Below are 10,999 nucleotides of genomic sequence, written 5' to 3'. Positions count from 1 at the left end.
GAAGAGGAACAATGCGGATTCCGTCCTGGTCGTGGAACAACGGACCAACTCTTCACTCTCGCAAGGATCCTGGAGGGGGCCTGGGAGTACGCCCATCCGGTCTACATGTGTTTTGTGGATCTGGAGAAGGCGTATGACCGGGTCCCCCGGGTGATACTGTGGGAGGTGCTGCGGGAGTATGGGGTGAGGGGGTCACTTTTGAGGGCCATCCAATCCCTGTACGCCCAAAGCGAGAGTTGTGTCCGGATACTCGGCAGTAAGTCGGACTCGTTTCCCGTGAATGTTGGCCTCCGCCAGGGCTGCGCTTTATCACCAATCCTGTTCGTGATTTTCATGGATAGGATATCGAGGCGTAGTCGTGGAGGAGAGGGGTTGCAGTTCGGTGACCTGAGGATCTCATCGCTGCTCTTTGCAGATGATGTGGTCCTTATGGCATCATCGGTCTGTGACCTTCAACAGTCACTGGATCGGTTCGCAGCCGAGTGTGAAGCGGTTGGGATGAGGATCAGCACCTCCAAATCTGAGGCCATGGCTCTCAGCAGGAAACCGGTGGATTGCCTACTCCGGGTAGGGAATGAGCCATTACCCCAAGTGAAGGAGTTCAAGTACCTCGGGGTCTTGTTCGCGAGTGAGGGGACAATGGAGCGAGAGATTGGCCGGAGAATCGGAGCAGCGGGGGCGGTATTACAGTCACTTTACCGCACCGTTGTGACGAAAAGAGAGCTGAGCCAGAAGGCAAAGCTCTCAATCTACCGGTCGATCTTCGTTCCTACCCTCACCTATGGTCATGAAGGCTGGGTCATGACCGAAAGAACGAGATCACGGGTACAAGCGGCCGAAATGGGTTTTCTCAGACGGGTGGCTGGCGTCTCCCTTAGAGATAGGGTGAGAAGCTCAGCCATCCGTGAGAGACTCGGAGTAGAGCCGCTGCTCCTTTACGTTAAAAGGAGCCAGTTGAGGTGGTTCGGGCATTTAGTAAGGATGCCACCTGGGCGCCTCCCTAGGGAGGTGTTCCAGGCACGTCCAGCTGGGAGGAGACCCCGGGGAAGACCCAGGACTCGGTGGAGAGATTATATCTCCTCACTGGCCTGGGAACGCCTCAGGATCCCCCAGTCGGAGCTGGAGGATGTGGCCCGGAGAAGGGAAGATTGGGGTTCCTTACTGGAGCTGCTGCCCCCGCGACCCGATTCCGGATAAGCGGTAGACGATGGATGGATGGATGGATATATATATATATATATATATATATATATATATGTGTGTGTGTATATACATACATACATATCTGTATATATATATATATATATACATACATACATACATATATGTATGTATGTATATATATATACATACATGTATATACATACATACATACCTGCCTGCCTGCCTTAAAACCGGCTGCTTATATAGCCTCATCTCGTCACTCATTGGTCAGTTATAATCGGCCGTTGCGCGTCGCTCATTGGACAGTTACAACTGAACACATTCGCCCAATCAAAGAAGCAGGCCACCAATCGAACACTGGAGACTCAACAGTTTTGTGTTTCCTCTTCGCCAATAAATGTATGAAATACTCATCTACAGGAAGAGATAAAGTGTCAAATCTATTCGAACTGATAGCAAAGGAGTTTCCCTTCATATAGATGTCAAATAAACCGTATTATTTTTCTGTATTTTGATTGGGAAGCCTTTAAACCTCCCCAACTACTGCTGTGAGGCACTGATCTGTGACTTTGTCCGGTAATATCGCTGCTAAATGCTTTAAAATATTTTATAATGCCACTAAAGCTAGTTTTTAAATGTATTATCTAAAGGTGACTAAAGTTTGCTGGTAATTAAGACCTATAAAACATTTCATATATATTTCAGACACTTATGAATCATTGTCTGAAGCAAGCGTAACTGTTTCTACTACCTGTGTTGCCGGTAACGTACTCCAGCTGCTCAATTCATTTTGTTATATTCTTGATCACATCGGCTAACTACCTGTCAGTTATCTAAACCTAAACGTGCACTCCTTAAGCACTTACAACTCTCTCCTTATCCTTCTTCTCTTAGCAACTCTCGCCTAATCCTCAGTCGTTTACACTCCTTTCGGCTCTGCTAACGTTAGCTACTGTAGCTTGGTAGCTAGCGATGGCATCTCTCTTTCTTTTCTGCTCTGTTGGGCCAGAGAATTGGATGACTTTCTGGGGAACTCCTGGTCTGATTAGCAGTGACAACATCCATCCTACTTTGGATGGAGCGGATCTCATATCTACTAATATTACAAAGTTTATTAGTGGACCTAATCCATGACAACCCGGAGTTGAGACCAGGAGGCAGAGTTGCAGTCTTACACACTTCTCAGTGCTTCCTTCTGGGCAGTCGCCCACTCAAATCCCCATAATGACTGTGTCTGCCCCACGACCACTGAAATGAATCAAATCAATGTTAAACAGAGTTATACAAAAAACCCTAATAAAAATTAACACCTCCGCTGCTAAGTAGAACAATTAAATGTGGGCTCTTAAACATCAGATCTTTGTCATCTGGACTAGTAAATCATTTAATATCAGATAAGATTTATTCCGCTCCGCCTCGCCATAATAATATTCACATTCCTCGAGGCACAGGCCGAGGAGGTGGAGTTGCAGACTAAAGCTTATTAATCAATCCTAAACCTAAAAGCATTGTTCTTACGCTTTCAAACCCAACATGGAAAACAATAAAGCCAATTTTATTTGTTATACTGTTCTGAATTCTCAGAATTTAGTCCTTAAAACAGATAAAGTAATTATCGTAGGTGACTTTAATATTCATGTGGATATCGATAACGACAGCCTTAATAACGCGTTTATCTCATTAGATTCAATTGGGTTCAGTCAGAATGTACATAAACCAACTCACCATTTAAACCACACCCTCTGGGAGTTGAATTAACTCCCAGAGTTGATTTCAACACTTTTTCAGGGTTTATATTGGTCCACAATTTAAATGAACCCTTTCATAATAGTTAAAACACTGTGCCAGAGTTCCTTCTTTAACTCACAAAACAGAGTTAAAGTAACACCAATTAATGTTATTAAATAATATATTCATTGATTCCAATAAACAAAACCATTGTCATGGTATAATGTACAAACTTTCATCTGAAACATTGTATGAGCTTTGAATATCAAATGGCTTATTGGAATTTAAGCTCAGACATTTTTATTATGAACCTTTCCTCACTTTGTAACACTCGAAATGCACGATGATGGTCGTCAAAAGAATTCTCGGTGAATAGCTTGTTAATAAACAAAATGTGTTACCTTCAACCAAAAGTACATCACATATTTGACATAAGACAAACAAGTCCAGATGTATATTCTACACACCATCAACTTTAACCCAACTAGTTGAGAAAACATCTTTTGACAAAATCATTTCAAGCATTTGATTGTTGACCACATTCACATCTCTGAGGGAATAAGTCTTAATTGGACCATACTCTTTTTACTTGAGGGTGAAGGTTTCCCAGTGATAAGCAATAGCGATCTGATGCTTTTTAGCAAGTGATTTGGTTATGTTTTTGAAATAATCTTTAAACATCTTGTCTTTGGCTTCACACCTCATAGACCACATATACAGTGGGTCATAAAATTATGCTTCTATGTGGATACAAGTGCTTAAATAGTTTGTGGTGGTCAACAATCAATGCTTTAAATATATTGTCGTACCTAGAGTGAGAAAAAGTGAAAAAACTGTCCAAAATTATCTTTGTGGGACATTTCTTTCGTTCTACAGATCCATAGTCAAAACCATAAATCCTGGAAAGTAAGTTCTGTTGTGATATTAAGTCTTTTGTGAGATATTCAAAAAGCAATTTGATCTCACACTGAGTCACACCCTCAAGAAGGTCATGCATTATATCAAATGAGTAATTATTTCAAACATGGAAATACTTCAATGAGTTAAGTGTAGAAGTCTTTTTCAAACCATACAAGGAGTTCAATTGTGGGTTGTCTTGGAGACATTTGTAATGCATATCAAACATATTTTTTCCACGAAGGATCACTTTGGGATCTTCCTCACTGTATACTGTTTGAGAATCATTCCTCTCAATCAAACACTACTAAGACTAAGGACTTGGGTTTCCAGTAATTTTATATCATTTATCAACGGTTCCAGTATAACACCATCAACTTCTGGCTGCTAGGATACAAATTCTGACACACGAAACCGATCAGTATTGTTTTAGCCTCTTACTCAGAGCGTGAGACCGGTACTAGCTGGTCAAGCAGTCTGGCTCTCAAGTCTCTGACTCTGGGTGACTCCGTCATTTTCCCCACATCAATGTTATACACTGTTGTCTGCAAGAATGTGTAACAATTCAGTAACGCAGCATCGTACGACAAATTAAACACAAAATGGGTTTTGGAAAGATCGTTGAAAGCCCCAAGGTAGGGAGCAGTTTGCCTGGCGTGGGATGAGATGCTTATCCATGGTGATGTAGAAGCTGTCAATCTTGCTCTTCTGACGCCCAACAGCGAGAAGGTATGGCTGCCGACCCTGCTGGTTGCGGAGATGCTCCTCGAAACTCGAGGATGTTTCATGATCAAATAGGAGGGTGAAGTCTTGATCCACCTTTACGAAAGAAGATATTACCGTTACTACTACAGGAAATGCGTCAAGCCATTGTAAACATTTAATTCCAAACTTACCAATCCTTTGGTATCCAGGAATCTTGGGAAGTTGGAGAGGATATCAACACCTCTGCTTGGGTCATTAACAAGCGTCTGATGGTGCTGAAAGGTTTCTCTCATTTTCTGAAAAACCAGGGCATTGTCTGTGGTATGGTTGAGCAAAGACATGTCCTCTTGGCAAGCATCCACATCCAGCTGTCTTTCTACATTAACAGCTCGTTGGACATTTGGGAGAAGTGTCCATAGGGCTATTTGGTGATGGTGCAGATCCTCCACAAATCTTTCGTTGGGTTGCTTTCAGACGCCAAGAAATGTATCCTGTGCTGCCTGCAGCATCATGGAAGTGTTCCTGAAATAAAACAAAAAATTATTTTGGTCATAGCCTATATAGCCTTTCTTGGTATATGGATCCTTTATGGAACGGAACGGTGTCACTATCCCAAGAGCATACTCTTCTCTTATAGCTTTAGTAGTGATGTGCCCGAGAGGAGATATTAAATTCCTTATCAAAATTTGTAGAATGGGCATGAAGTTCTTTGGCACAAATTAAACAATATAAAAAACACACACTACCAGTATGTTAACCATTTGTCTTCTTGTGGCATCTTTTAATGTTTCTATTGTTTGGTATTCCTGTAGTACTTCTTCACCATCAGACTTGCCTCAGCACAGCTTCAATCAACTAATAAAGAAAACATGATAACGCAAAACATAATGATAAACAGCTTTTCTAGAGAAAGTGTTAAAAGACTACTGAGAAACAAGCTTTGTTATGACCTGTTTAGCAGACACTGCATCAATTACAAACACTAATTCAATTAGCGGCCCACGGACCGGATACGGCCCTTCTGAACTTTTGTAAGAGGTTACCTGCAAATCGGGCTGGCATATAGGCTATAGCATAAATAAAACTAAAGCCTGATTCACACCAAATGCGGCGAAAACGCAGGTGTTTCCATCCCACTCCGAGCTGCAGTGGCGTCTAGAAAATCGGCTCAGTCAAGCTCACGCTGTACACTAGGTTGGCTGGCCACAGAGAAATTCACTCCCTTATTTTAGCTCGGCAAGCTAACAACACGCTTCAAGATGTCTCTCTCCAAGCCAAAGAAACCTAAAGTTGATTCTGAAAATCGGACAAATATTTTTGCCAGCCGCAACAAGTAAAAAACTGGTGTGTTTATCGTGCAACGAATGTATTTCCGTGATGAAAGAATGCAACGTGAAGAGGCACTACAAGTCAAGTCACGGAGAAGGAAAATACAGGGACCGTTAGCATCATTTGACAAAATTGAAAATCCCTCAATAATTTATTGATTATAGGTCTGTGTAGGTCGGCGTCTGGGTCCGGACTCGTTCCGCCAGTTAGTGACCCCTGCTCTAGAGGCTTTGCGTAAACTGCATGTCCACAGAACTTGTGTGCACCTGTGACTTGAATGGCACTTTTATGATTTTAAAGTTACATATACCACTTTTCTTTAATTGAAAACCTTTACTTTTTAGACTTATTTCCTTATGTGTATATAAGATGTGCTTACATTAATAAATACAACAGTTAATTAGTTTATCCCACCCGAATGTAATGCTTGGAAGTGTGGGGGAGATTTAGACCATAATGTTGAGAAACATTTATTTGTCACAAACAGTCTTACACAGTAGGCTACAATGTGTATTGCAATTGTGTTGTGCCTAGCTCAAGAAACCAATCAACTAAAGAAAAATCTGAATTCAAATCTGGTTTATTGCCAAGTAGGTTTTCACATGCACAGAATTTGCTATGGTGATGGCATAGAGAGGCATAGGTGCATAAACGAGAAACATAGATTTAGAATAGAAAACAAAATACAATAAAATTATTTCAAATACCATTTCAAATTTAGAAATCTATACAAGTTAACTGATTTAAAAAGAAAGAACTAGGCAGGAATGAGTCAAGTGGCTTTTGGTCGCTTTTGCACGGAACAAGAGAGCCACGATAGCAGCCATGCTTTTTTTTTTTTTGTTCTCTCCTCTCCTTTTCTCTGCTGAGTCAGACTGACTGACTGTAGGTGTGTGTGCGCACGTGTCGGGGCCCTTCGCGAAGCAGAGGAGAGAATGTGAACGTGCAAAGTAACGCAGTAAACACTGAAACGTGCACATAAACAAGATACATATAATTTAATAAAAAAGCTTCTGTTCAATGTGAAAACTGAGTTCTGAATATAAAAAAACCCCAAAAGTGTCATTTCTAATAATAATAATAAATTGTATTTATAAAGCGCCTTTCAAAGCTAAAAGCGTATTTGTTACTATTAACACTACTGTAAGTAAGAGTTATTTGTAGTGATTCATTGACAAAGTATTGTGTGGCCCACAAACCCCCAGTGATTTTCCTATTCGGCCCACTTGCTAATGAAGTTGAATAGCCCTGCTTTACACCCAGTGTTTCCCTACCATTGTCTTGGTAGGGCGCAGCGCCTGAAATTGAAGGTGTTTTCTTTCTTTTCGAATTTCAAAATAAATAATATTTTTTTTATTCACAACTCACTTTTCACATTGACTCAGCGCCATATCGTCACAAAAAAATAATCAGTAGCCTACTTTTTACTATTGTACAAATCTTCGTTCGTAGGGGGGGCCACAGGTTGGTCCAGACTCTGTGTGGCATCCTTACTAGATGCCCGAACCACCTCAACTGGCTCCTTTCAACGTAAATGAGCAGCGGCTCTACTCCGAGTCTCTCACGGATGGCTGAGCTTCTCACCCTATCTCTATCTCTATCTCACCCTAAATGTTTGTTTTAATGAAAAGATTGATGCTAACTTAGCCGCGGCTAACCGTTGCTAGCGTGTTAGCATAGTTTTGTGTGGAGCTCAACGCTGGAACCGCGGTCTGTGTTCAGGCTGTGGATTTGGGGTGGTCTTCACTTAAAGTGGCGCTAAAGTTTCTTGAAAATGGACTATGTGTGTGAAATAAGATGACAAATGATATTGAATTTAATATAGTTTATTGAAGAGAATTTAAAGACATGCTGTTTTGTTAATTAAGATGAAGACAATTATTAAGTATTAATTAACATTAGCAATTACAATTGTAATTGTATTAATTTAAATTAATACGACTCTTTATTATACGACTTTATTGTCAACATTGGATCTTTTGTAGAGATTTGGAAGATTCTCGATATGTCTGCAACGTGGCCCCTCGTCCTTGCTGTGGTGCTGTGGCTGGTTGCAGTCTGGTTGAGTGACTTGAACAGAGAGAGAGAGAGAGAGAGAGAGACTTTTATTGCACCTATCTACCACAAACTGAGTGTGTCTGGAGAACACCAAGGATTGAACAGATTTGATTATACTGAGTTTGATGTTGAAGAGTTCTAATTGTTATAGAAGTATTTTAATGCATTTTGATAAGTTTTCTTTAATTTTAAGAGTCTGAAATAAGACATTGAGTTAAAAGAAACGAGTTCTGGTTTCTAAAATTAGACCCATAGCTTAATTACTAATAATTACATAAAAAACACTATCTTAAAATTATTAGGGATTACTAGACATACACATAATACATAATAACACTAAAATATAGGAATTAAATATTTATCAAATAAATAGGTAAAAGTAAATGAAACCAGGATACTCTTAAATAGCATAATTATTTTATAGTAACAATTCTGTGATTTTCTATTTGTTGTTTTCCAAAGAGAATAAATATTTTTGTTTACATTTGAACGTACCTGCTGTGTGTCTTGTTCACCATTTTCTGCACAATATTAATTTTCTCCTGAGCGACCTAGATCTTCTCATGCACTGGTCCATGGTTGAAATGTCTCTGATTGATTTAATATAATTCTGTGCTCAGTACTCGGTACTAGTGTTACATAATGCTTGATATAAATGATATGCTAGTAAGTATTTTGTAGCGTCCTTACGAGCAAGAAGAATTGCCCCAGTGTTTATATTCATATCATTTGATAAACACAGTTTGACATAGGAGGATTTCGATCTATGTATGTTTTTTTAAGTGTAGAATAGAATTGATTGATTAAAAAAGTAACAATCTGCATTAGAATAACTGTTATGTGAAACCAAAAATTCATGTTTTCAAAATGGAGGTTAAAGTTAGGGAGTAATAAAGTAAAATACATTTTTTAAACTAAGTAAGTTTTTGTTGCATATTATGTTTCTCCTCGCTTTTATGTAGCCGTAGCACGCTAGTTGTTGTAATAACTAGTGATGATTAATGGCTTGAATAAACCCAGTTAAGTTTGTTCATATCATTAATAATATAAACCACAAATAAAAGATTCAATTTAATATATTATATTGTTGGATTATAATTATTGATGCATTAATGTGTTTGTCACTTGTATTCATTCTAATTACATTATATACTTCTTGGTATAGTTTTATCTACAATAATACATAATTTATTAGTCGATTAAAAATATTTTTATAATCTAAATATGGAAAGCATCTTTAAATGATCAAATAAATGTAGTGGAGTAAAAAAAAATACAATTTCCCTCTGAGATGTAGTGGAGTAGAAGCCTAAAGTAAATGTAAATATGCTGATTTATGAACAAAAGATTGAGTTTAAGGGATTTATTAAACACACAATTGAGTCTATTATGCACACACACACACACACACACACACACACACACACACACACACACACACACACACACACACACACACACACACACACACACACACACACACACACACACACATACACAAACCATAAAGAAGAAACAACATAGATTATCCTATCTACAGATTGTCCGGCAGTATGGTTAGCTGGTTTATAGGCCCGTTTTCTGAGGCTGTATCAATAATCAAACCATCTATACAAAAATAATAAACCTGACATTACTGGGTCCTAAACCCATTTACAGCACAGATTAAACATTTAGCATTATTACAATGTACTGTATGTACATGTCATGACACTGCGAAGCATCAAGGGACTTTACATTACCGAGAGAGTGTAGTTCAGCTAAATTTCAAAAAACAGATATATTTACATTATTTTACAAAACAAACAAAAGAAAACATACAGATTCACTTGGTCTGTGCTGTTGTTCAAACCAACCTGTACAAATATCTGCAGTCCAAGCTACTCACACCAACACAACACAAAGGTCAATGACAAAACAGATAAGGCAAATTGTTCTTTCAAGTTGACAAGAGAATCTGTGAACAGTCAGCAGACAACAACAGCAAAAACATTTGTTTTAGAAAGACAAGAAGTTCACTTATGGCTTAACTACGCCATCCCGCGCAGAATCCACTCATCATCATCATGTAAACTATATGATCAACATGGGCTTATTCTGAAGAGGTGAGGAATGGCTTGCTTCTACATTATGGTCTAATAATGTGATGAGTAAAGATGTGAGGGTTGAAAGAATACTGCAAAGCAATGGGAGAATAAAAATGAGCAGAGAGTCTATGTCGATGATATTCGTCACAAAAGTGACAAAATACAGTGGGCTGTAGGTTATAATGTACACAATGGGTAAGTATGGGTCAGAGTGGAATACAGTACTGCCTTGATATGTTTGTGATGAAGTAATCCTACAGAAGACCAGGCTGACATCAAGACATGACAGTTTTGTACATGTTCATTTACAACAGCTCCTCTTTCATTTCACCATTCTGTTCATTTATATCAGACATTCCTCTATTCTCTCCTTTAAAGAATTATCACAACTTCTTTTCTTTCCTCTTCCCACCCTCGTTCCCTTCAGCCTCGCTGACGCCCTCCTCTCTTTGGTCTATGGCGAGTATTTCGTCCACGTCACAGTGGCCCTGTGATGCAGAGTGAGGCATCACAGAGTTGTTGTTGTTGTTGTTATGGCAACGGGAGGCAGAGCGAAACGTTGCGGAGCTGGAGGAGAGCGGTGAGGGTGTGTTCACGTCTCTGTCAGGTCCGGAGCTGGAGGTGGGAGACGGAGGAGGAAGGGAGGAGGAGATGGAGGGCTGGAAGAGAAGAGAAGACATTAAGGGAATACACTACAGGTGAATGTGGCAACATTTTTCACTTATAAATATCACCATGAAACTACCCCAGTAGACAATTCTTTTTTATATTATATTATTTTTTGTATTACAAGTTCCCGAAAATGGTATGTTTTAATATGCAAATGAGGCATTATCGTATTACATATGTGCTCATTTGCATACATATCCTGAACAGAGATGTGAACATTGAATAAAACCAGGTTCAAAATTCTTGTAAAAATATTTGTACTTGAATATGTATCAATCCATAAATCTGAAAATACTGTCAACAGCCATAAACAAAGAAAAATGCATTTCCGCCATGTTTTAGGAATAAACATGCTAATGTTG

At 39.2% G+C, this 10,999-nt stretch overlaps 1 protein-coding gene across 1 annotated transcript in view; it reads right to left on the bottom strand.

Moving 5' to 3' along the window:
• Nucleotides 1–9,235: 9,235 nt before the first annotated feature.
• LOC115010215 (cyclic nucleotide-gated cation channel beta-1) overlaps nucleotides 9,236–10,999 on the bottom strand; it is a 14,383-nt gene continuing 12,619 nt past the window's right edge. Inside the window, exon 20 of the mRNA XM_029434710.1 lies at nucleotides 9,236–10,627. Coding sequence (XP_029290570.1) covers nucleotides 10,352–10,627 — 276 coding nt within the window. The 3' untranslated portion in view covers nucleotides 9,236–10,351. The remainder of the gene's footprint in view (nucleotides 10,628–10,999) is intronic.

This window comes from Cottoperca gobio, chromosome 6 (genome assembly GCF_900634415.1).
Source record: "Cottoperca gobio chromosome 6, fCotGob3.1, whole genome shotgun sequence".
Classification (NCBI taxonomy): domain Eukaryota; kingdom Metazoa; phylum Chordata; class Actinopteri; order Perciformes; family Bovichtidae; genus Cottoperca; species Cottoperca gobio.
The sequence above is the reverse complement of the archived record's forward strand: the minus strand, read 5'-3'. Positions and strand labels throughout refer to the sequence as shown.